This window comes from Rhamphochromis sp. 'chilingali' (genome assembly GCF_963969265.1).
Source record: "Rhamphochromis sp. 'chilingali' genome assembly, chromosome: 1".
NCBI classification, from domain to species: Eukaryota; Metazoa; Chordata; class Actinopteri; order Cichliformes; family Cichlidae; genus Rhamphochromis; species Rhamphochromis sp. 'chilingali'.
Genome location: NC_137929.1, coordinates 69,548,657 through 69,575,895, shown reverse-complemented (window position 1 = coordinate 69,575,895; position 27,239 = coordinate 69,548,657). Strand labels below are relative to the sequence as shown.

General features: G+C 40.5%; 1 protein-coding gene across 1 annotated transcript; it reads left to right on the top strand.

The window, feature by feature from the left end:
- Positions 1–2,111: 2,111 nt before the first annotated feature.
- Positions 2,112–26,937, top strand: LOC308395966 (protein NLRC3-like). The gene is made up of 11 exons (XM_080881028.1): positions 2,112–2,168; positions 3,638–3,763; positions 5,324–5,562; positions 10,321–10,362; positions 11,646–13,437; positions 13,610–13,783; positions 14,056–14,229; positions 14,414–14,587; positions 21,378–21,551; positions 23,419–23,465; positions 24,834–26,937. The coding sequence occupies exons 2-11, from the start codon at positions 3,675–3,677 to the stop codon at positions 25,367–25,369; spliced, it is 3,441 nt and encodes a 1,146-aa protein (XP_080737154.1). The 5' UTR covers positions 2,112–2,168; positions 3,638–3,674; the 3' UTR covers positions 25,370–26,937.
- The last annotated feature ends 302 nt before the right edge of the window (positions 26,938–27,239 follow it).

Below are 27,239 nucleotides of genomic sequence, written 5' to 3'. Positions count from 1 at the left end.
GCTCAAGCTGCGCTCAAGCTGCGGTTAACAGAAGGTTTTTAACTCATGCTCACCCTACCTTGATGTTCATCAACATCAGGTTGGAGAACAGGTGAGTGTAGTGATGATCCGCTTGAAGCTGAAGCTCCGGTGCGTGTGTCACAAAAATCAACACACTGCTTCAGAAGCTCTGTGTCGAAGCTTGATTCGTTTGGCCAGAGTCACATGATCAGTGACGTCCGAAGCTTCATTTAGAGCCTAACTGCTTCGGTGTCTGATTCAATGGTTTATAAGGAAGCGAATCATTCGCGGGATTTGTGGAGTGTTTTGATGGTGACAGATAGCGAACCACTGATCATTCCACTGAGAGATTTGGAGCCAGCGAGGAATAGAGGAGGTTCTGTTGTTTGGGAGAATTATGAGTTGATTTTTGTCAATCGGGTGGGTTTTCCAGCTTTGTGTTCTGGCCGTTTGCTTTTGTTTTGTGCGTGTTTATTTTATCTGAAAACGGGAAAAAGGTAAAATGTCAAAAATCTGCTTCCATAATATAAATATCATTAAATAACTTTAGAAAAACTTCCACTTGACTCTTTACATGTAATGTTGTAAAAATATATATTTTATTGTTTAATTAATCTGAAAATGTTAGTCTGCCAAATGTGCAGCAATTGAATTTCTTTATTCTCTTTAGCTGATAGTTTGTGGGGCCCAGGTAGACTGTATAACTGCATCTCTACCAGTTTCTCTGCACTCCAGCCTCCTCTGGGCCATGTGAGGGGATTTTCCTTAAGGCAGGAGAAATTATCTCCACGAAAAGGAACAGGTTCGGCCATCGCACAGTGGAACAAATTCTCTTTTTAAATAAAAATGAAAAAGGGTTACCGTCAATGCATCATGTTTTTAATTTGCAAGTTCATAAGCATTTTCCTTTTCCATTTCACAATCAATTCTACCCCCAGGTCAAAAATATGTCTGGGAAAACTTCCTTAATATAATATTATTTATAAATGCGATTAATTGCATACGTGCATGGAGGCAAGACCTCACAGCAGAAGCCTACTCCATAATGTGTTTTACATTATTATATGTATATATATGTAACGTGGTATTTTTCAATTATTGTATTTACCAACATCAAGAAGTCACAAGCAAAGAAAGACCACACCATGGTGCATGTTTAAACAAGGAGAGTTTACTGGTCAAAACTATTTATTAAACAAATAAAACACATTTTCTTAACCACCAAAAAATACACGTTCAAAGCAACACAACGGAGGCCCAATATCAGACAGGATTCCACTCTGTAGAGTGGGCAATCATAATGAAGCGGTTGGTTTTATTTTGTGGATTCAAGCTGCTCTTCATATTTTTGGCCACCAGATGTCACCAGAGAGGACCGTGTTGAAAAGCTTCGAGTAATGAACCGTTTTTCAATACAAGCTTCAGAAAGCTTCATTTGGCCACCACTAGGTGAGTGCAACCACATTTATCACCTAACACACCCATGACTCACACCCCACACCCGTGCACCAATACAGTGAGTCCATTTAAACCCACCCACTTAATCAAAAAAGGAACAACTCATATGGGTCCTACAATCTGATTACGTTTCTGTGAGTATTATTATTTTTGAGTCTGCTAAATGACTTTAATAAAATCTCCTGCAGTTAAATTTTTTCCTTTTGAACGCTTTGTGAAACATGAATGAATGTGAGTATTAATGAGTTTTAGTGTAAATGGCTCTTACAGGTGACACCATCCTTTCAAAGTAAGAGTCAATCGGGGCGACTGGCCTCTAAAACCGTCCCAGGTAGCAAGTTGGTAAGTCCATTTAAAGCTTTGAATGTCAACCATTAAAAGGAAATTCTTTGATCAGCACCAGATTCCTGTTGATTTTCGGAATAAACTGATAAATCCTTTAATACAACGGCTGATAATTACCGGTATGATTATTTCAGTCAAAGCTGAAACTGCTCAGAGAAACGGGAAAGAAGAAGTGACACCAAGTTACTTTAATTCTGTCAGCACAAAGTTAAAAAGTCACAAACTGTCAGTGTGACGTTACTTTAGTTACAGAGTGCTTTTATTGTGAAAATCGGTCTGCACGTAGGTGAAGGCCTTCCTTTCCAGGAAGCAGCTAAACTGTCAGGAAGTAAGTGGAGCTTGTTGTTGGTGTGTGTGAAGAAACCGTAAGTTTGCTTTGTTTCCTCCTTTAACAGTTTGTTTTTAGGAACTTTACTGTTTGTTCAGCTCATGTTTGATTTCTTCTCACAACAAGCTGTGTGTTTTTATTTCCGGTCCCTCCATTCAAGAGAGAGACCGCTCGATAGTTCAGATAGTGATGGCTCGCTTGAAGCTGACGCTCCTGTGTCCCAATCCAGGGTCAACGCGCTTGAAGTACGCGCACTATGCGTACTACGTACGGTGCGTACTATCAGTACGAGAAGTGCGGAAGTGAGAGGCTCGTGAAATGGGACGGTATAGGGCTTTGGAGCGTGATGTCACGGGGGTGGGCGTTGAAAGGATTTTGGCCCGATCCGCCATTTTGGGGGTCTAGCGCAAGTGAAAAGGGAGCGAAGGCACACACAACAGCCATGGTTCGTATTTGCTGTGTGGTCGGCTGCAATGTTCGATCGCACGACCAGCAAGAAAATAAGCTTGAAAATGGTTTATCTTTTCATTCTTTCCCAACCTGGAAGCAACATGAGGCAGCTCGTGTATCGATGTTAGCAAACCATGATACTAACCGCGAGACACGTTACATACAGCTTTGTGTGAGAGAAATGAAGGAGAAAATGTTTTGTTAGTCATTCATTTTTGTTCTGACATCACTTTGATTAGTTGAGTATCTGAGGCTGAGACCACAGGACTGTAAAACATGATTGTTGGGCTTCATTTCTGTGCTGAACAGTCATTTAAGATTAGTTAGTAAATAACAATTAGTTAGTTAATGTTGTTCATGAGACTATATATATATATATATATATATATATATATATATATATATATATATATATATAGTGATCGATGTGATCGATGTAGCGGTTCCGAATGACAGCAATATCAGGAAGAAGGAACACGAGAAGCTGGAGAAATACCAAGGGCTCAGAGAAGAGCTCGAGAGGATGTGGAGGGTGAAGGTAACGGTGGTCCCCGTGGTAATCGGAGCACTAGGTGCGGTGACTCCCAAGCTAGGCGAGTGGCTCCAGCAGATCCCGGGAACAACATCGGAGATCTCTGTCCAGAAGAGCGCAGTCCTGGGAACAGCTAAGATACTGCGCAGGACCCTCAAGCTCCCAGGCCTCTGGTAGAGGACCCGAGCTTGAAGGATAAACCGCCCGCAGGGGCGTGCTGGGTGTTTTTTTTTTTTTTTTTATATATATATATATATATATATATATGAGAGATTACTAAATGGTTCTCATTTCCAGTAAATCCATGTGTGTCAGTGAATGCATCGTTTGTGCTTCAGGCTCCATCTAGTGGACTGATAGCAGAGCAGCTGATGGCAGCTTCCTCTGCCTCACACTGCTGTCTGACTGCATCCAGCTGACACTGAGATGAAGCAGGAAAGCAGCAGCTGATATTTGGACAGCACAGTGATGGAAAGCAGGATTACAGTTGATGTGCATGTGAATGATTTGTATTTCCTCTGCAGGTAGAAAGTGTGTGTGAGCTGATATGAATTGAGCAGCATGGATCAGTGTGAGGACAGAGAGGAGGGAGCCCCTCCCTCTAAAAGCACTCTGTGTGGGGAACATGAGAGCCAGACCAAAGCTCAGAGGTGAGATGACCATCTCTAACTGTCCATGACTCTTCTCCATGTCACAGCTCAGCACTCACATCACTGCTCCATCATTATTCACAGGAAGAAACGAGGAACTAAACATAAACATGAACCTGGACCTTATTGAACCCAGATTCTTTTGTCCCCATGATAGAACAGAGAAAACCGACTCATAGTGGTCAAACATTTATAATTGTTTATTTAATTATCTTCCGGAAGAGAGAGCCCTGCACACCCCAAAGGCAGCCGCAGGATCTCTAACATTTGAATCATAAACTGTGTCTCATATAGGTATTATCTCCTGCAAAGAGGTAATGTGTGTGTAAATGTTGTTGTGAATAAATCCTCTATCATGTTTAATGTCAGCTCAGCTGTGTTTCACACACATTTCTATGTTCATATGTGTGTGTTGGAGTGTTTCCACGAACACAGCAGTCAGAGTGTAAAGGGTGGATGTTGTAGGAGGTGTTTCTGTAGTGAAGAGGCTGAGTAGGACACCTGCAGATGCTCCAGCAGGTGTCTCCTTTGTGCTTTGCTTCAAACACAGTGTAGGGAGGAACTTCCACTCAGATGTCTCAGGTGGTGCTGGATAGACGAGGATGAATAGTTTGAGCGTCAGACATTTCCAACTGAAACCAGAAAAAAGATGTTCTGAGTTATTGGGATTTGTGTGAAACTTGTGTGTTTTAGAGCGAGTGGTCAGCTCCAGCCTGTGAGTGGCCTAAGTTTAAGCTCAGCTAATACTTGTGTTTGTCTGCTCTGACAGAGGAGAACTAGCTCATTAGATTCAACGGGAACCTGAGAATATCTCCAAGGAACAGAGTTAACCCATCATCAGATGATTATATTGTAAATGTTGTTATAATGATTTCCTTGGTACCAGATTCCTGATTTAGAAACCTCACGTTAAACATCCTCGGGTATAACTCTTTAACAGCAGTGTTAGGATTAAAGTTACATGTCACACTTATTTCTGCACAATTCTCTTTTAATGATTCTTTGGTTTTTTGGGGTTGGTTCTTATTGTATCAGGTCTTATTGTTGATTCTTTATTATTCAGTTTGTGATGTTATTCCCATCACAGAACAATCCATCCAGGAAAAAAAAATGTAAAACCTAAATAATCCAGATCAAACAGTTAATCAGCTGTGCAATATACAGTGGAACCCCGACTTAAGAATACCCGTTTCACAAAAAATTCAAGTTACGAAGGCACTGAACCCTCGGGAACGAATTAATTTCGTAAGTCGGGGTTCCACTGTACTACATTTCTTTAGTAAAATTCTTGCAGAAACTTGTAAATGCCAACTAGTCGTAAATTCTCTAATATTTAATAATTTTTTCCCCTCCTTTTGTCTTTTATTATTACCACTGGTAATTTCTGTTATTCTCTCCTTAATATAACTGCACACTCTCTCTCTGCTCATGTAGAGCTGAGGGGCACGAGCCAAAGAATTTCATTATGGATCTGTACATGACAATAAAACTTGAAACTAAATTAGTAAAATGTAGATGTGATAGAGACTGTGACTGTTCACATGATTTCATGTTTAACAGATCAAAGATGGAGAAGCCCTCACCAGTGCAGCTGCTGGAAATGTTGAAGAATTTGGGAGAAGAGGAGCTGAAGATTTTCCACTTTTACCTGCAGTATGAACCTGGAGCTGACTTCCCTAAAATCTATAAGTGCCAGCTGGAGAACGCAGACAGACTGAAAACAGTAGAAGTGATGGTGCAGGTGTATTCAGACCATGTGATGGAGGTGGCGAGGTCGATTTTAGGGAGGCTGAAAGGAGGTCAGTAAGAGAAAAATGAAACATTAAACACTGCTGACACAATCAGAACCAGAAAGGATTTATTACCTAAAGTTGAGCAGGTTTACAAGATTAGGAAATTGCTGCAGTACTTAGTGCAAAACATGCTGTAAGACAAACACTTAAATAAAATTTAAAAGTGCTGAGATTGATATATACAGTGGAAAGCAAAAGTTTGGGCAACCTTGTTAATAGTCATTATTTTCCTGTATAAATCGTTGGTTGTTCCAATAAAAAATGTCAGTTAAATATATCATATAGGAGACACACACAGTGGTATTTGAGAAGTGAAATGAAGTTTATTGGATTTACAAAAAGTGTGCAAGAATTGTTTAAACAAAATCAGGCAGGTGCATAAATTTGGGCACTGTTGTCATTTTATTGATTCCAAAACCTTTAGAACTGATTATTGGAACTTAAATTGGCTCGGTAAGCTCAGTGACCCCTGACCTACATGCACATGTGGATACAATAATGAGAAAGAGTATTTAAGGGGGTTCATTGTAAGTTTCCCTCCTCTTTTAGTTTTCTCTGAAGAGCAGCAACATGGGCATAACAAGGGGTGTTATGTCATGGAGGAAAAAGAACACAGCAGTCCAAGAAAAACACCTGCTACCTACAGTTTAATGTGGTGATGGTTCCATCATGCTGTGTGGCCAGTGCAGGGACTGGGAATCTTGTCAAAGTTGAAGGACACATGGATACCACTCAGTATCAGCAGATTCTAGAGACCAATGTCCAGGAATCAGTGACAAAGCTGAAGCTGCGCCAGAGATGCATCTTTCAACAAGACAATGACCCCAAAAACTGCTCAAAATCCACTAAGGCATTCATGCAGAAGAACAAGTACGTTCTGGAACGGCCATCTCAGTCCCCAGACCTGAATATTACTGAAAATCTGTGGTGTGAGTTAAAGAGAGCTGTCCATGCTCGGAAGCTATCAAACCTGAATGAACTAGAGATGTTTTGTAAAGAGGAATGGTCCAAAATATCTTCAACCACAATCCAGAATCTCATTGGAACCTACAGGAAGCGTTTAGAGGCTGTAATTTCTGCAAAAGACGGATCTACTAAATATTGATTTCATTTCTTTTTTTGTGGTGCCCAAATTTATGCACCTGCCTGATTTTGTTTAAGCAATTATTGCACACTTTCTGTAAATCCAATAAACTTCATTTCACTTCTCAAATACAGTGGAACCCCAACTTACGAATATCCCATCTAACGAAAAATTCAAGTTAAGAAGGCACTTAACGGCAATATTTCTGCCCGTGTTATGAGCAAATGCCCGCGTAACGAAATCCTCTGGCTCTGATTGGCTGAGCCCAGAATGCCTTCCGAATCATGTGACAACCCCTTTGCTTTTGTACTTGTGCTTCGCTGTTCCACTTTAACCATGTATTGTTGTTGCAGTTAGCAGTTATCCTATAGACCACCGGTGCGCGCACACACGCACACATGCACGCACTAACACATCCTCCAACCACACACACCCATATTTTGCTCAATTGCGGTTTATTTCATACCTCAAACATTTAGTAAACAATTAAGCAAATACAAGTAATCTACAGGTAGTAAGAAAATAAACTACTGACTCTTTTACGCTATGTCCGCACCTACACGGGTATTTTTGAAAACGCAGCTGTTTCGTCCACGTAAACGGTGTTTTGAATCACCAAAAACAAAGATTTTTTTAAAACTCATTTTTTGCGTTTATGTGTGGAGGAGGAATACAGAGTTCCTCACACAATGTTAAAGGTATGTGCCTTTTTTCACGTCAGCTGTGCGCCACGTTATTGTTTACATGAGAGGAATTGCAGAATGGCAGATAGTCGGATTAACAGTATTTTGTCTCTATCTTCAGGTTTTACAGGCTTACATATAGACACGCAGTTACTGTCCCTCCATTTACAAAGGCAGAGGCGTCACAGTGTGATTATTTTACATGTAGTTGTTTTTTCATGTGTAATAATATTCAACATTGCTATCAATACATTTTTCAAAAAATGCATCTCTGGGTTTAAAAACATAAACAGCTGTGAGAGACTGTGAGAGACTGTTTGTGATTTGAACCGAGGGAACAAACTGTGGCAGGATCAGCCTGATGTTATTTGTATCCCGCTGTAACTTTACTGTATAAAGAGCTAACATCTCCAAAATGTCAGGAGTAGTTAGTCATTACAAGAAGTGTTTGTGAACTAAAAATCAAGAATGTGGGATTCTGTTTGTCCGTGATTTGAAGAGCCCAGCGCTGCTCCCGATGCAGGGAAAACCAATCCTGCAGGGAGACCTACCTCGGCACTTGTGCAGGTGAAGCCAAAGGGCAGATATGCTTCACCATATTTTCTAGTCTTTGGCTTAGAATGAAGTTGGTTTGGAAACATATTCAGCGATGCTTCATCTCCTGCTTTGCGTTTGTGTGGGAGCCCCATGGTTGTTGTTTATTTCTTTTTTTTTTTTCCTTTTCATGCCGCGCACACCCTGCAATGGCTCTGCGCCCCCCACTTTGGGAAGGTCTGCTATAGACTATCGTTCATTCAAAGGCGCGATGGGTACTTAATTAGCTTGACAGACTGGTGTTTGGAGGTACAGCAGTTGGTGTACAGGGAGAAGAGCAGAGGACAAAGAGCACAGCCCTGGGGGGAGCCGGTGATGATGGTCCGGGAGTCCAAGACATTCTTCTTCAGTCAGGAAGTCAGTGAAACACCAGCAGATGGGATCAAGTATAATTATCTGGGAAAGTTTTTCTTGGAGATGGTCTGGAAGAATTGTGTTGAAGGCAGAGCTGAAGTCCACAAACAGGATTCTGGCATAGGTTGCTGGGAATTCCAGATGCTGCAGGTTAAGGCGTAGAGCCATCTTGATAGCATCGTCTACAGACCTGTTGGCACTGTATGCAAAAAGCAGGGGGACCGTGAGGGTCTTGACATAGGAGAGGATCAGGCACTCAAATTATTTTATGACCACGGATGTGAGAACCACAGGTCTGTAGTAATTTATTCAAGTAAACCTTGGCTTCTTGGGGACAGGGACTGTGGTGGAGGACTTGAAGCAGGCATATTTGCATTTGCACAGTCTCTGAGAGTGACAGGGGTCAGGAGCTTTCTGAGCATTCAGGCTCTTAAACTACTTCCTCACATCTGCTTCATGAATATGAAGGTTTGTAGTGGGAGAAGGTGGTGTGAGATCCTCATAGGTGTGGGATGAGAAGGGGGGTGTTGTGGGTGAAGTCTTTGGTTGTAGTGATGGCTCTGTGGTGGGGGAGAGGGGAAGGTGGGGTGATGAGTGTCCAAAGTGTCCCTATTGTTGGGGCTGGTGGGGGTATGAAAGGTGCTTGACGGCTCATCAAAACGACAGTAAAAGTCGTTGAGGGCGTTGTCCAAGAGCAAGTCATCAGTGGAGTGGGGGGTTTTAGGCCACGTCCACTTGTTTTCTCTCTGTTTTGGCCTCACATCCACATTGAGATGTCGTTTTCCCCGAAAGAAAACACAGCTTTTTGAAAATGCTCTCGAAAATGCATTCTTTTAAAACGGAGCTTTCGCATCGCAGTGTGGACAGCGAAAAATTGAGACTTTCTAAAATGATGACGCATGTTAGTCATATGATGCAGTCATGTGACCAATTAAACTAAGATAGCAGAGGGAATTATACAGCATTTGTTTTCTTTGCTGTCAATTTAGACAGCCCTATTAAAGATTAAAATCAGTTTGTACATGCTTCAGATAGCTTTTCTTCACATTTTTTTTAACTTTCACTCGTTTTTGCAACTTTGTACTTCTGTGTTTCTCGCAGCAACAACTCCACCTCATTGTTAGTCCATTTAAAAAAAAAAACTCGGTGCTTTTCCTTGACATGTTGCCCCGACGTTTCAAAGAGCCAGAAAGTAAATAAGTGCCAGACAGAAATGAGGCAGGTTGAATCTTCTTGCATTTCACGCATGTGCAGTACTGGAACGTAAGCGTTTTCGGCCGTGTCAACGAGGACGCGCAATTCTGTGAAAACAACTGAAAATGACTGTGTGGATGTGGAGCGTTTTCATATCAAAACGTAGTTTTCAAATCTATCCGGGCTAGTGTGGATGTAGCCTTAGGCTTGTAGTTAGTGATATTCCTAAATTATTCCTTTTCCACACAGAGGCTGAGTCGTTATCTGAGATCTGATGTGTCTTTTCAAAATGCTGGTGTTTAGCAGTGTCCACTTCTTTACTGAACCTCTGTAGTAGTCCCTGACTCCGCATCTGAACGCCTTTCACTTTTCTAGCCACAGCTGTTTGATTTTAGGAGTAAACTAGTGTTTGTCATTATTATAACTCACCGTGGTGCATGATGGCACAATGCTATCCTCGCAGAAGTGGAGGTGACAGTGTCTCTAAACTCATCCAAGCTGTTAGAAGCAGCCCTCATTGTGTCCAAAGTCTGTAGTAAATCCATCGCAGATGTGACAAATACTGGGAAAAAAACAAAAGTGTGTTAGTCCTGTAGTTCTCTGGTGTAAGGATATCCAGAAGCATGTCCAGACACACAAATTATGCAGAAAAACAAGACGGCAGTAGCGCACTGAAGTACCAGGGCATCCATTTGTGACGCCATCTTGGATCTCATATTGTCATTCTTATTTTATAAATGTATTTTAGTCTTACTTTTTATTTTGTCTTTCCTTCTCAAATAATTGAGTACAAATATCATACTTACATTTTTTCGAAGACAAATTTATTACTCAAGCTGAACTTTCCTCCAACAGGAAGTCCTTCAGCCCAGGCAGCTTCATCACTTTCATCAGAAGGTAAGAATTCAGTAGTTGGTCTCAGGAAATACTGATAAGTCCATAACACATAAAGCCTGATGTGACTAAACAGAGCTCTGGTTTCTCTGTAGCCTCAGCTCTGCATTACGACAAAAGTCCGAGCTCTATTGAATGAACATCTGGTTGGTTTAATAGTCTCTTTAGTTCACTAGATTTCTTGATGGATACAGAGCTTCAGATGACACGTGAGGATGGTTCATATTCAATTAAATTTATGTATACAGCACCAAATCACAACATCAGTCACCTCAACTCGCTTTATATTGTGAGGTAGACCCTACAATAATACATACAGGGAAAAAGCCAACAATCATATGACCCCCTATGAGCAAGCACTTTGGCAACAGCGGGAAGAAAAAAACGTATGAATAGAACTCTCCATTTACATGAACAAACTATTAGATAGATAAGATACAAACTGCACTAAGGTCTAGCAGGACAAGCACAGAGATGAGTCCACTGTCAGAGGCCATAAGAAGATCATTTGTAACCTTCACTAAAGCTGTTTCTGTGCTGTGCTGAGCTCTGAAACCTGACTGAAACTCTTCAAATAAACCATTCCTCTGCAGATGATCTGTTAGCTGTTTGACAACTACTCTTTCAAGGATGTTTGAAATGACAGGAAGGTTGGAGATTGGCCTATAATTAGCTAAGACAGCTGGGTCTATGGATGGCTTTTTGAGTAAAGGTTTAATTACAGCCAGCTAGAAGGCCTGTGGTACATAGCCCATTATTAGAGATAGGTAAATCATATTTAATATTGAAGAATGTTAATGTTAGAGCTAATGTTAAAGCTGAATCTTCGAGCTAATACTCATTAAAAAAAATACCTGAAATTAGCAAACTCAGCACTCTACAAAACTCATACTGACTGAGTCAGTTAACAACAGATTAAAATGCAGCAGTTTGGATATATTCAGATTGCAGCTTCTGGTCTTGATAAATTTTCATTAGCTGAGAGCAACGTGGCAGTGACTTACCTTCGGTCAAGCTGAAAGGAGCTGTGACCGGGGCACACATGCTTGCACCTACATCACCACACAGCGCACACGAACACACACAGACTCAGATCACATAGGCAGGAGATTAAAACACAAAATAAAATATTTAATAAACAAAGCATGTTTTGGTGAAATTCAAAAGAACAACATATATTTAACCAAACATCTAATGAATTGAAACAAATTTAAGATGCAAATAAATAAATATATAAATTATAGACCATAGTAGACTAATCATCTCAAATACTGTTTTTAATTCAGAGACTCTTCAGTGCTGTCAACTTAAACTCAAGTGTAACCTGAAGGATGAGTTTGAGTGTGTGTTTGAGGGGATCGCAAAAGCAGGGAACCCAACCCTTCTGAATCAGATCTACACAGAGCTCTACATCACAGAGGGAGGGACTGCAGAGGTCAGTGATGAACATGAGGTCAGACACATTGAAACAGCATCCAGGAAACCAGGCAGACTAGGAACTACAATCAGACGAGAAGACATCTTTAAAGCCTCACCTGGAAGAAATAAATCAATCAGAACAGTGCTGACAAGGGGAGTGGCTGGCATTGGGAAAACATTCTTAACACAGAAATACACCCTGGACTGGGCTGAAGACAAAGCCAACCAGGACATCCAGTTCATATTTCTATTCACTTTCAGAGAGCTGAATGTGCTGAAAGAGGAAAAGTTCAGCTTGGTGGAACTTGTTCATCACTTCTTTACTGAAACCAAAGAAGCAGGAATCTGCAGCTTTGAAGACTTCCAGGTTGTGTTCATCTTTGATGGTCTGGATGAGTGTCGACTTCCTCTGGACTTCCACAAAACTACAATCCTAACTGACCCTAGAGAGTCCACCTCAGTGGATGTGCTGCTGATAAACCTCATCAGGGGGAAACTGCTTCCCTCTGCTCGCCTCTGGATAACCACACGACCTGCAGCAGCCAATCAGATCCCTCCACAGTGTGTTGGCAGAGTGACAGAGATCAGAGGGTTCATTGACCCACAGAAGGAGGAGTACTTCAGGAAGAGATTCATAGATGAGGAGCAGTCCAGCAGGATCATCTCCCACATCAAGACATCACGAAGCCTCCACATCATGTGCCACATCCCAGTCTTCTGCTGGATCACTGCTACAGTTCTGGAGGATGTGCTGGAAACCAGAGAGGGAGGACAGCTGCCCAAGACCCTGACTGAGATGTACATCCACTTCCTGGTGGTTCAGGCCAAAGTGAAGAAGGCCAAATATGATGGAGGAGCTGAGACAGATCCACACTGGAGTCCAGAGAGCAGGAAGATGATGGAGTCTCTGGGGAAATTGGCTTTTGATCAGCTGCAGAAAGGAAACCTGGTCTTCTATGAATCAGACCTGACAGAGTGTGGCATCGATATCAGAGCAGCCTCAGTGTACTCAGGAGTGTTCACACAGATCTTTAAAGAGGAGAGAGGACTGTACCAGGACAAGGTGTTCTGCTTCATCCATCTGAGTGTTCAGGAGTTTCTGGCTGCTCTTCATGTCCATCTGACCTTCATCAACTCTGGACTCAATCTGCTGAATCTAGAAACAACTCACTTATTTAAAACCCTCAGAACAAAATACAAACTACATTTCTTCTACCAGAGTGCTGTGAACAAAGCCTTACAGAGTCCAAATGGACACCTGGACCTGTTCCTCCGCTTCCTCCTGGGCCTTTCATTGCAGACCAATCAGACTCTCCTACGAGGTCTGCTGACACAGACAGAAAGCAGCTCACAGACCAATCAGGAAACAGTCCAGTATATCAAGGAAAAGCTCCATGAGAATCTGTCTGCAGAGAAAAGCATCAATCTGCTCCACTGTCTGAACGAACTGAATGATCATTCTCTAGTGGAGGAGATCCAGCAGGGCAGGAGCTCAGGAAGTCTCTCCACAGGTAAATTGTCTCCTGCTCAGTGCTCAGCTCTGACCTTCATCTTACTGTCATCAGGAGATCTGGATGTGTTTGACTTCAAGAAATATTCTGCTTCAGAGGAGGCTCTTCTGAGAATGCTGCCAGTGGTCAAAGCCTCTAAAAAAGCTCTGTAAGTAAACATGAACTCATCACTTAAAATCCTATAATCAGTAAAAATCTTAAAATCATGGGAAATAAATCAGAAATGCCGAAAACATAAAAAATAGTAACAATTATTATTAGCTCAGTTGGTAGTGGTTTCCCTATGATCTTCTTTTCTCTTTTTTTCCTTTCTCTCTCAGCCTGAGCAGCTGTAACCTGTCAGAAAAAGGCATTGAAATTCTGTTGCCAGTGGTCAGCTCCCAGTCCTGTCGTTTGAGAGAGCTGGACCTGAGTACCAACAGTCTGAAGGCTTCAGCAGTAAAGCTTCTGTGTGCTGCACTGGAGAGTCCACACACCAAACTGAATATTCTGAGGTCAGATCAACTTGTTTAGTTTAATTCAACAGTTTAGTTCAACTGTTTAGTTCTGTTGCTTATATGTTTGATGTCTTTTTTGTTTATATAAACCGAAAAAAATAATCAACAATTTAACCAGTAAAGGTAAACTTTATCCAGTTATCCTTGTTTCATAGCATTTTTAATCATTTTTAAGTTAAAGTTTTACTAACCTGCTCAGCACAAGACAATACGCTATTGCACCTTGATTACTGTTTAATAATAATCTTTATTCATGTTTTTATCTTCAGACTTAACATCTGTGAACTCTCAGAGGAAAACTGTGAAGCTCTGTCCTCAGTTCTCAGCTCACAGTCATTGAGACTGACAGAGCTGGACCTAAGTATCAAAAACCTGCGGAAATCAGGAGTGAAGCTTCTGTCTGCTGGACTACAAAGTTTAAACTGTAAACTGAATACTCTGAGGTCAGATCAAATTACATTTTGTTTTTAGATTTATTAATTAAATATTTAAGCTAAGTTCATCCATATGATGTTGTATCTTAGTATGTTAATGTTTCCTATGAAAATTGAAAGACAAGATTTAATGTGAAAAGTATTAACAAGCTTTACAGAGTATTTGTTTTATAGACTGTCTTTTATTTTTCAGACTGAGTGGATGTAACTTCTCAGAGAGAATCTGTGAAGATCTGTCCTCAGTTCTCAGCTCCCAGTTATCTAGTCTGAGAGAGCTTGATCTGAGTAACTGTGACCTGCAGGATTCAGGAGTAAAGCTTCTGTCTGCTAGACTAAAGAGTTCACAGTGTGCAGTGGAAACTCTCAGGTGAGGATTCCAACTTTTCCACAGATGATCATTTTTCCTTGATTTCCTGCAAGATTCTTTGTAATACAGGTTCCAGAATTGTCCAGAATTATTTGTAGAATTCTGCAGGAAAGTCATCTGGAACTCGAGGGTTATTATTAGGCATACTTATCAGGGCTTCCTGGAGTTCCCCTGGTGTCACAGGCAAATCCAGTGCTATTGCTTCACTGTCTAGTAATTTTGGAAGAATTACATTGTCAAGAAACTGATGAATTTCATTTTTAGTGGTAAACATAAAGTTTCGTAGAAATCCCTAAAATATTGTTTGTTTGATTATCTAAGAATAACAAAATTGTTATTGTGTTCGAAATTCTGCAAGGGAAGTCTTTGCTTAGGAATTTATTCATTTTTAAATTAATAATTTAATTTAATTCTAATTTTGTTTCGCGTGTTTTGTTCAGTATTTCCTGATCTTGGTCTGACATGTAGGGTTTTCTTTCTTTTTTTTAAGGATTTGATGTTTTTTTCTAGTTCCTGTATATTTTTGTTTTCTTTTTTCTTTTTATGTGATGAGAAAGAAATTATTTTACCTCTCATCACAGCTTTCCCTGCTTCCCATAGAACAGATGCTGATGTTCCAGGAGTGTCACTATAGTCTAAATATAAAGACCACTCTTTTTTAAAATATTTAATAAAGTCTTTATGTTTGAGTACTGATGTATTAAACCTCCAGCTTTTACTTCTTCTTAGTGTTCTTCTTATGTATTAGTGTTAAAGATACAGGAGCATGATGGCTGACAGCGATAGGGTGAAGTTTAGTGTCTGAATTTTTACTTAACAGTGAGCTGCTGACTAGAAAATAATCCAGACGAGAGTAGGAGTGATAACCATGTGAGAAGAAAGTATATTCCTTACTGTTGGGGTGATGGGAGCGCCATACATCGCAAAGACCAAAGACGCTTATATACTGTTTGATTATATTTGTGGACTGCCAATTGCGCTGAGTTCCTGCTGTGTTTAGCCTGTCCATTTCTTCATTCAGTCCAAGGTTGAGTTCGCTTCCTAGAAAAAGCAGTCTAGGTGTTCAGAGAATGCACTAAAAAATCTGTGAAAGAATGAGCGATCATCAACATTTGGGCCATATAGACTTAAAATACATAACTTTTTGTTAAGTATAGATGGTTAATATTTAAGAATCTGTACTCTGGATCTATAACTGTATCGCATACTATAAAATCAACAATTTTACTCTACTCCCCTTTGTCTAGATTTAAAACAGGCAAACACATTATGAAACTCAGGTGTTTTAAGTTCTTTTAAACTTGTGACACATCTGTGAGTCTCTTGTAATAAAACAACATCTGCCTTTAGTTTTTTGAGCTGCTTAAATATCTTTAACCTCTTTTCTCTGGTGCCATCTTCATTTACATTTACCAATTTATAAAACTTAGTGTGCCCATATTTGTGTGTATATGGCTAATGATGTACGCTGGATATTTTGTTTTACGGGTGAAGAGAATCTAGACACTTGTTTAAAGAGGAAAAAAGATATGTGGTGTAACGCTTCATAATTCTGACTATGTGTGTGCATATTAACTAATATTAACAGGCGTGTATGAGCTTGAGTGTGTGTGACCTATATGTCTATGTGCACTGTGAGGGTGTTGTAAATGTGCTGACATTGAGCGCATATGGGTGTGTTCCACTATTCACACACTGTTAGAGGCAGCTACAGTTGTAGCCACAGCTGCCCTGGGGCAGACTGACAGACGTGAGGGTGCTGTATCACCCCTCTGGCGATACGGCAGCCGAGTAAGCTTCTCGGATGAGAGGTGAAGCTTCTTTCTGACAGAACTAAAGAAGCTTCTCGGATGAGAGGTGAAACGTCTTCAAGCAACTTAAAGAGGTCCAGACACTTTTCTTTCCATGCTCTACGACTACGATGACCTGGATGACTGAGAACCTTCACAGACATAAGATACCATTTACTTTTCTTTTCCACCTGACGTGACCTACAGCGTGACACATGTACCTTTTGCCTCACTTCCATCACTTCCCTCTCTGTATGTGTTTTCTTTCTTTCTAAAACAGTAAGCATTTGTCACATTCTCAGATGCTAATTCTGACCAATCATAAGCGTCAATTTCACGCATATCTTTAAGTCGTCCTCTGCTGAATATCTTCTGAACTAGGGATGGGCGATATGACCCAAAATTCATATCTCGATATTTTTTTAGCTGGATGGCGATATAAGATATGTCTCGATATTTTTTTTTTTTTAAAGCCATAAAGTAGGAACAAAAAGAGTTCTTATTCAAAGCTGTGTCCCAGATGTCACACAGGCACTTTTATTAACATACAGCATAGATGTACATGAAAAAAACTACTCAAAAATAAACTAAGCATTTATTAAACAATAATGCTCCATAAATAAAAGAAAACATTGTTTTTGTGCATAACAAAAAGCTCACAATTCAAAATGTAAACTAAGAAACGCTGAGCATAATAACAAAGATACAGATTTCACAGCTGCTCTGTTCCTGACTTTAACTGCGTGACTGACAGCCTGGAGTTTGAAATCCGCTTCGTAACCATGTCTCTTAACAGGTGCCATTTATGGTCCTTAAACACACACAATACTGTAATATTACGTTGAAGCACAGTACGTATTACTACTCGAGGCGCCTCGGTAGCCGTAATGCTCCGACAAGCCATCAAGCGGTGCAGCTCTGTAGCTTACCAAAGTCGTATTAAATTTTTTTTGACAGATTGCTGAGCGCATTGTTCCACATAAAATCGTTTCGCAGTCATCAAGCACAACCAGAATTCATGCATAAGGCGCGCTGTCAACTTTTGAGAGAATGAAAGGATTTGAGGCTGCACGGCATTGGCATGGTTAGCTCGTTAACACGTTGACGCCGTCCAGCCACACGCACGGGGCAATGCGCGGAAACTTGTTAACAGAGATTTGCCGTGTCCATCTTGTCACTGCCTGCAGGTGAAGCGATGGGAGAAGAGGGGGAGTTGTGTTTAGTTAAGGAGAGAGGTGATTTTCTGACGTTTTTAATTTGGTTCTGCCTGCTTCTAATGATGTTGATTTATTAACAAATCTTTTTAATAATTAATGTCTTTCTATTATCGATAATATTTGCATTATTAAAACTAGACTAGCCCCTGTTACAAAACCCTCGCCCTGGATAAACGACAGCATTCGCTGTTTAAAGCGTGTCTGTCGTAAAGCTGAGCGTTTGTGAAGAAAGACTTGTTTACCGGTTCATCTCTTTCATTTAAAAGACCTTTTAGTTTCTTTTAACGCTTCAATTCGTGATGCAAGGGCTGCTTATTTTTCAAACCTAGTCTCTAGGAGAAGAGGTAACCCTAAGGTTCTATTTGACACAATTAGGGATATTGTTGCTCCAGCTTCTGCTGCTGTCCCCATTTCTTCGAATGAAGACTGTGAAAAATTTCTTTCCTTCTTTGTTGAAAAGGTTAGCAATGTAAGGAGCAAAATCTCTCCCTCCATGTACCATTTGCCTGTTCCGATTTTACTTAAGCCTGTCAGATTTGAAAGATTTTCACCAGTGTCTTTACCTGAGTTGTTGAAGCTGGTCACTTCAATGAGATCATCCTCTTGCCCCCTTGATATTTTATCCGGGTCTTTACTTAAAAAATTTTTTGAGTCTATTGGTCCTAGTGTTCTTAAAATTATTAATGCATCTCTGCTCTCTGGTCAGGTCCCTATTTACTGTAAAAGTGCTGTCATTCACCCACTTTTGAAAAACCTAAACTAGATCCTTCTTTGCTTTCCAGTTACAGACCCATCTCAAAATTGCCTTTTATTGCCAAAATTTTAGAAAAGGTTGTGGCCAAGCAACTCACGGATTTTCTAGATGAGCACAACTTTCTTGATAAACTTCAATCTGGCTTTCGTAAGGCTCACTCTACCGAAACTGCACTTCTTAGAGTGTTTAATGATATTTTGATGAATTATGATGCTGGAGAGTGCACTGTTTTGATGTTGCTGGATCTGACCTCTGCTTTTGACACTGTTGATCATCTTATTTTGTTAGATAGATTAAACCACTGGGTGGGCGTATTGGGTACCGCATTGGAATGGTTTAAATCCTATTTGTCAAATCGATCTTTCTCTGTGGCTACCTCTAAGTTCAGATCCTCCGTCAGCTCTCTTGCCTGTGGGGTGCCTCAGGGCTCTGTCTTGGGACCATTATTGTTTTTGTTGTATTTACTCCCTCTTCTGCAACTTCTCAGCTGTTTCTCTGATATTTCATATCATTGTTATGCAGATGATATTCAGCTATATATCTCTTCTAGGCCACCTGATGTTTCTAAGCTCCAAATCTTGCAGTCCTGCTTAGACTCCGTTAGAGATTGGCTGGCTGGTAATTACCTTCAACTAAATGCTAATAAAACGGAAGTCATTGTCTTTGCTCCTGAGAAATTTGTTCCCCTCGTGGTTAAAAATCTAGGCCCTCTTGCTTCTTATATTAAATCATCCATTAGGAACCTTGGTGTTACATTTGATCCAGCTCTGACGCTGGACACACACGTTAAATCTTTAGTTTGCTCTTGTTTTTTACCATTTAAGAAATATCGCTAAGCTGACTCCCATTGTGTCACGTTCCGAATTGAAAATGATTATTCATGCTTTTGTTTCATCTCGCTTAGATTATTGTAATTCCTTGTTTACTTGCTTAAGTAATGCCTCCCTGGAACAACTGCAGGGTGTTCAGAATGCTGCTGCCAGGCTTCTGACAAAGCATCACAAACACTCCCATGCCACTCCCCTGCTGATTCAGCTGCATTGGCTCCCTGTCAAGTTCAGAGTCCAATTTAAGATCATAATCATGACTTATAGGGCCCTGCACGGTGTAGCTCCAACTTACTTAAGTGATCTTCTTCTTCCTTATGACCCCAGCAGGTCCCTGAGGTCTTGTGACCAGGGGTTGCTGGCTGTCCCGCATACAACGTTAAAAACAAAAGGTGACAGAGCGTTTGTATCAGTGGCTCCCAGACTCTGGAACTCGCTCCCTCTAAGTTTGAGATCTGTGGACTCAGGTTTTTAACTGCTTTTTTTTCTATCTGTTTAAACTCGCTTTTGGTTGATTTTGTTTTGTTTTAGATTTTAATGTCTGTTTTCTGCCTCTGTAAAGCACTTTGTGATTTTATCTTGAAAGGTGCTATATAAATAAAATTTTACTTTACTTTACTTTACTTAGTATCAATATTTTCTTTATTTCTACACACAGTGTGTGAGTAACTGCTGACAGTGAGGATGATATCCCTGATTGCAGTAAATCATATTTTCTGTTGAAAGTAGAAAAGAAGAAAGTAGAAAGAAGTAGAGCGCAGACAGAGCTGAAAACTGGTGCCTGTTTGATTTAGTCCTTGAAGGAGAGGTGGTGTTTTTACTGAGATATTCTAATGATGTTACAGACAGTGTGTGGCTCTCTTTCTCTGAATGAAAAGCATTCATTCAGTCATTACAAGGCCCAAAAAGTCCAAAAGACCAGCCAATCAAAAATTGGAATTCCTGAGCCTGGCAATGCCTGAAAGCAGCAGGTATGCTACCTGTGGCAGCCGGAATCACGTGATCTGACTGTTTGAACCACGGCGCAGCGTTTCCAAACATCTGCACTTTAGAAGCTCCAAACTGTGGAAACGTCAGTGTTGAGTGTCTCATCCCTATTTAAGAGATCTTCTTGGCACTGCAAAGCTAAGCTTGCAAACAGCACCATAGTTTGTGAATCCCAACTAATCAGAGCGCTCCTTATGTCACGTCACATGACCCGTGTGTTTTCTCCTTTGATTAGCACCCAAAGAACTAAAGAAAGGCCAGAAGGATGTTCAGCTAATCAAATCCCTCATAGGAACAGGAAGTCTAGAGACGAAATGGAGCAGAGAAGGAGAATCACCAGTTTAAAAGTCTGAGTTTTAAACTGGTGACCCTCTAAAGAGCCTTTTATCGACTCTCTTTTTTTAATTGACTTTCTCTTTTCTTTACAGTTTTTTTCACCATTTAAACTGTTTAATATCAGATTTAGAAATAACTTTTGGATAGTTTTTCTACATTTCCACTAAAATGTGACACAAATAATGACTTTCTGACTTTACTTTGGACTAATATAACGACTCAGCCTGGCTATGTTGGACTTGGTGTGGAAGCAGCTCCCAGTTTGAGTTCAGGAGACAGACACCCTCTCTACTTTGAAGATCAGCTTCAAGCTTTCCTTTTTGATAAAGCTTATAGTTCGAGCTGGATCAGGTGACCCTGAACCATCCCTTAGTTATTCTGCTATCGGCTAAGGCTGTTGGTGGACTTCCCATGATGCTCTGCTTTCTTCTCCACTCCCCTCTTTTCACTCCTGATGCTTTTATATGTCACTACTGCATGTCCTTAACTTTTGTCTCCTCTCTCCCTAGTTTGTATTTTGTTCTTGTCTCTCTGAGCTCATCTCTTCTCTTTCCCCTCACCCTGCAACCAGTCATGGTAGATGCTCCTCCTGGAGCCTGTTTTCACTGGGAGGATCTTTGTGTCAAAGGGAGTTCTTCCTTCCCACCATCACCAAGTACTGCTCAAAGTAGATAGTCTGATAGTTGGGGCTTTCTCTCTAATATTGTAGTATATTGCTGTTACCTTACACTGTTAAACAGCTTGAGATGACTGCTGTTGTCTTTTGGGAATTGTCACTTATAAATAAAGTTAAATTTAATGCATGTAAATGGACAGATGTTATTATATGTGACAAACAGAAAATGATGACAGATGGATTGTTGTTTTGTGTGTCTGCAGTCTGTCAGGCTGTCTGATCACAGAGGAAGGCTGTACTTCTCTGGCCTCAGCTCTGAGCTCCAACCCCTCCCATCTGAGAGAGCTGGACCTGAGCTACAATCATCCAGGAGACTCAGGAATTGAGCTTCTGTCGGCTGGACTGAAGGATCCAGGCTGGAGACTGGACACTCTCAGGTATGGAGAGAATGTCTGATAGAGGAGAAAGAGCTGGAAACATTTCCTGTGTCCTTCACTCACTTCCTGTTTGTTTCCTGCAGATGAGACATGAACAATCACACATGCAGGAATATTTTCAGGGACAGACACACTAGTCTAGCTGGATAGTACATGGATATTTGTGTAGGGGGTCTCCAAGGAGCCTGTTTGCAGGAACATGATAACAGATAAGTCATGTTGTGAGTTTCATTAAAAGTAGACCTACAAATAGGTCCATAAATATTTGGACAGAGACAACAGTTTGCAATTTTGGGTTACCACGGTGAACTTTAAATAAAAAAACTCAGATGCAGTTGAAGTTCAGACTTTCAGCTTTAATTCATTGGTTTAAACAAAAAGCTTGCATAAAAATGTGACAAACTAAAGCATTTTCTTAACATAATCCCTTCATTTTAGGGTATGTAACATTAATGACTCAATGGTAGGGAAGTGGAAGGAGTGCAGTTTTTGGCTTTCCACATATTCCAAAACTTGCTTCGTCGCTTTGCCATTACTGTGGCCTGGCATAATTTGCAGATGATGCGATGCTTTGAACCAAAACAGGCGCAGCTTGATGACACCATCAACATACGCTATCGAGGCAGAGCGGTATAGTCAAAAGCTCTACCGCCAAATTTAGATCGTTTCGACAGTTTACCGTTTATACCACCCACCCCTAGTTTACAGCAAACTCTTCCAAATTCAAGCACCACACCTCAAATCCACCCCCTGCCTTTTTTGTACTTAATTGATAATGACATAACAAAGGAATTTTCCTTTCCTGCCCACGAAATGGACGTTGTATCAGTTGTGTGTGCTACAGTTAGTGTGTAGTGTAGTCATTCTTTGGTTTTGTGTGTCAGTTCTACTAGTTGTGACAGCCAGTGGGCTGGCCTTGTGTTTTGCTTTTCTTGTTGCCTGTCTTTTTCAGGTAAGTGGTAGGTTGAGCTGACCCAATTATAGACGCAGCACACCTGAGAAGGCCAGTCCCAGCATATAAAGCCACCTTGATTGAATCTCTCTCTGTCTGGCATCCATCGTGTTCATTCGGCGCTTTTGTTATGGCTGCTATATCATTTAAATTGTGTTAAACTTTCTTCACCTTATTTTCATTAAAAATATCTTACAGCCTTTAAAAGACTGTATGTGTTATCCCACTTGCTTGTCACGTCCTTGAGCCGGGTTGTGACATAGTGAAGTTTGAAATGCTTATATAAAACCACCTGAGGCCTTGGCTGCATTTTTAGGGAAATAGTTGCATGTTGTTTGCAAAACATATGCATCACTTTTTAAAATGCACAAATTCTATGAGCATTTCAAGTTCTGAAAATGATTGGTTAAACATGTTTGTGGTTTTTACTGTAAAAATCTGACCTTTTTCTACTCAGATATTTTCTCCAATGACTCGAGATATGGTGTTGATGAATGTGTCAGAACTAATACAAAGATATAACCCTGTGCAGTCTGGAGAAATTGGCCATCATCCACTCCTGTCCTGTTTCCGTCACTGTCTTGTTGGCCTCAGTCATGAAGCAACAGACAATAAGGTCTTTAGAGAGGCTCATCTGTGCTGTCTTTCCTCCATCCAGGACCTGGAAAGGTCCAGAATGAGGAAATGGGACAAACACATCTCTATAGACCTTTCACATCATGGAGATAAACTGTTCGCATTTCTTTCTTCAGGCAGATGATACAGAGTGTTGTTAACAAAAACAGACACCACAGACAATTCATTCCTCCGAGCTTTCACTTTGATGAACACTGTGAATGTTCATGTGTATGAGAGCCATGTAATGTCCATGTGTGCATGCTGACTGTGGTGCTCTGACCCCCCTCCTCCTTTCAGGGTGGAGCCTGCTGGAGTCCGATGGTTGAGACCAGGTCTGAAGAAGTGTAAGTGTGTTTTTATTGTGATTCATGAAAACAAAGCAGCACACATTCAACCATCTTCAAACTTTCACATCACTCATTCACATCTCTGATGTCAGGAGTCATCATCAAAGTGTCAATTAGACACGATTAGGGATGGGTATCGAAAACCGGTTCTTGTTGAGAACCGGTTCCCACTGTTTCAATTCCTTGGAATCGTTTGCCATTTTTGCAAACGATTCCCTTATCGATTCCAGTTGCCCCGAATGACGTCACCACGTTGCGGAGCGTCATTTACCTGGCAGGAAACACGGCGCGTAAGCGGCTCAAACGCTCCGATGACAACAGGGCAACTTGCAAAGTAGATATTTCATTTAAGGGAGGAAACACTACGAATATGCAAAAGCATTTGCTCACAAAACACGCGATGACACGCGTTTTTAATTCCGCTCCGGACTCGTGACTCTCAACCCAGCAGCAGCGCTAACGTTTGCACGTCCTCTCCCGTTAATGCGGCAGGTAAATAATCAACAACAGCGCATATTATGTTAGCGCGATCTGCCTTATTACAAAACCTGCCATTACTGTACATGTAGGTGACCATGATGAGACAGAGTCTGGCTCAGATGCTGGCAGTTCTTGCTGCAGTCTACCGGTAGCGTCTCCTTTCAGGCAGGATAGACGAATGTCACCGAGCAGTGACTCAGTTTGTGGTCAAAGGCTTGAACCCATTTGCCACAGCAGATGCCCCGATTTTTGGTAAGTGAATGTGTTTAATTGTAGGCAGGGACATTACTGGATATTCTTGTGTTATTGCTACAGAAGAATATTTATTTTATTATTTTACATTTACAATTTTTTTTCCTGGGGACCCTGTGACACCCCATTGAAGAGCCGTAGGCTGGATCTCTTAAGATCTCACTGTTGGGTTTGTAAGGCCATATTACTCCTAAATTTCTATCTTGTTCAAAGAGAAGATATAAAACAAAGTTCTAAACTAATCGACCTTGGTGTTCTCCTTTTTAAAAAAAAAAAAAAAAAAAAAAAAAAGAATCGATAAGAGAATCGATAAAGAATCGAATCGTTAAACAGAATCGAAAATGGAATCGGAATCGTTAAAATCTTATCAATACCCATCCCTAGACACGATAGAACAGAGAAAACCTGAGTCATAGTGGTCAAAACATTTATATTTCTGTTTTATTCAATCATCTTCCGGAAGAGAGACCCCTGCACAGCCCCCAAAGGCCAGTTGTCTCAAAGCTGGCCCTTTTTTTTATACATAAAACAATATAATCAGCAAATAAGCCTTAAAATATATATTTAAATCTCAACACAATCAATGAACAGATGATGGATCTGCAGCTTGATTGTGTTTGTTCTCTCCGTCAGATTCCTGTCAACTCACAATTGACACAAACACAGTAAACAAAAGGCTCCAACTGTCTGACAACAACAGGAAGGTGACACATGTGGAGGAGGTTCAGTCATATCCTGATCATCCAGACAGATTTGATGTCAAGTGGCAGCTGCTGTGTAGAGATGGTCTGACTGGTCGCTGTTACTGGGAGGTCGAGTGGAGAGAAAACGTTGATATATCAGTGAGTTACAGAAGAATCAGAAGGGAAGGAAGCAGTAATGACTGTGTGTTTGGACTCAATGATCTGTCCTGGAGTCTGAGCTGCTCTGATGATGGTCCTCAGTCTGTCAGGCACAATAAGATAAAAACATCCATCTCCTCCTCTTCTTCCTCCTCCTCTGCCTCTAACAGAGTAGCAGTGTATGTGGACTGTCCTGCTGGCACTCTGTCCTTCTACAGAGTCTCCTCTGACACTCTGATCCACCTCCACACCTTCAACACCACATTCACTGAAACTCTTTATCCTGGATTTTGGGTTAATCCTGATTCTTCAGTGAGTCTGTGCTGAGTTGAGTGTAAAGAGTGTCCTCCTGTTAGAGAAACACTGACTGTTGAAGAGATCAGTTCAATCTGTACATTTCTGACTCTTTCACTCATGGATTCAACCAGTTTTTAACTGATTTTAATGTTTTAAACTGTTCTAAAGGATTCCTTGTAAAGCTCTTCCTCTTCAGTCCTTTAAAGATGGAAGCTCCCATTATTACAGGATCCACATGTTGTTTTTGTGTCTTGTTCCACTCAAAGCTTCACAGTGAATATCAGTATGTTGTGTTTCTCTGAAGCTCAGTTCACAACCAGCTCCTCTGCATTTTCAACAAATCTGAGCTCATTAAAATGAATCCAAATGTTTGATTTCTTTTTCTTAATGGGATGTTTCCAAACTCTCCACATGCTCTTACTGTTTCACTCATTGTTGGAAGCTTATCATTTGAAAATGTTTCAGCCTGTGACAAAGTGGCTAGGACAGAATTAATTTGACATTTGTCACTTGCATATATTGTTATTTTGTGTTCTGTTATTTTACAGTCAGCCATAATGCTTTGATTTAGACATTGCTGGTGTAACTTCTCTTAACACACAATATCCCGGGTTTTGTTTGTGGTAGCAGTAGTTACATTCTTTACATCCATGCATGTGTTTTAAAGCAAACACTACTAACCATCAGATCATCTGAATTCTCTTCTGTTTACAGGCACATGTCTGGTAAATTATGTTTCTTTATGTTGCTTTGGTTATACTTACCATGGTGTCCATGTTGTGCACTCAGGTCCTATATGTGAGACAGGTGTAGGGGAAGGGCCGCCCACTACTTCCTGTTTATATAGGGTCATGAGGTCAATGATTGCATCACTGGGTGTAACCAAATGGAGGGTTTTTCATTTTGTATAGTATTGTTTGTTTTCTTTAAAGTAGCCTTTTGAGTTTATTAGTGTTAAAATAGTGTGAACACACTTAATTGGAAGTGCTCTTGTGTCGATTAAGCTAACAAACAAACATGCAGTGTTTTACTTTACCATTTAGTTGAGTAAATGAGTTTGTCAGTTTCATGCATGACCTTATTCCTGTTCTTTGTTTAGAATTGTATTATTTGGTTTGACCTATTTTGTTTCAATGGTAGGGACTAACGAGGTCAGGTGTGGGCAAAGTCCTGTATAAAGCCAGTGGGATTTTTGCATGTGTGATTGTTTTATGTTAAATGGAGATGCCAGCAATAAAGTATGCTTAAAAGAACTTCAATCGTCTGCTAATCCTATTTACTAGTGATGGCCAAATGAAGCTTTCTGAAGCTTGTATTGAAAAACGGTTCATTACTCGAAGCTTTTCAACACAGTCCTCTCTGGTGACATCTGGTGGCCAAGAATAGGAAGAGCAGCTTGAATCCACAAAATAAACCCAACCACTTCATTATGATTGCCCACTCTACACAGTGGAGTTCTGTCTGATATTGGGCCGCTGTTGTGTTGCTTTGAACGTGTATTTTGTGGTGGTTAAAAAAATGTGTTTTATTTGTTTAATAAATAGTTTTGACCAGTAAACTCTCCTTGTTTAAACATGCACCATGGTGTGGTCTTCCTTTGCTTGTGACTTCTTGATGTTGGTAAATACAATAATTGAAAAATACCACGTTACATATAATATATACATATAATAATGTACAACACATTATGGAGTATGTTACTGCTCTGAGGTCCTGCCTCCATGCACTTATGCAATTAACCGCTAGACGGGTATATTTATAAATAATATATTAGGGAAATTTTCCCAGACATATTTTTGACTTGGGGGTAGAATTGATTGTGAAATGGAAAAGGAAAATGCTTATGAACTTGCAAATTAAAAACATGATGCATTGACAGTAACCCTTTTTCATTTTTATT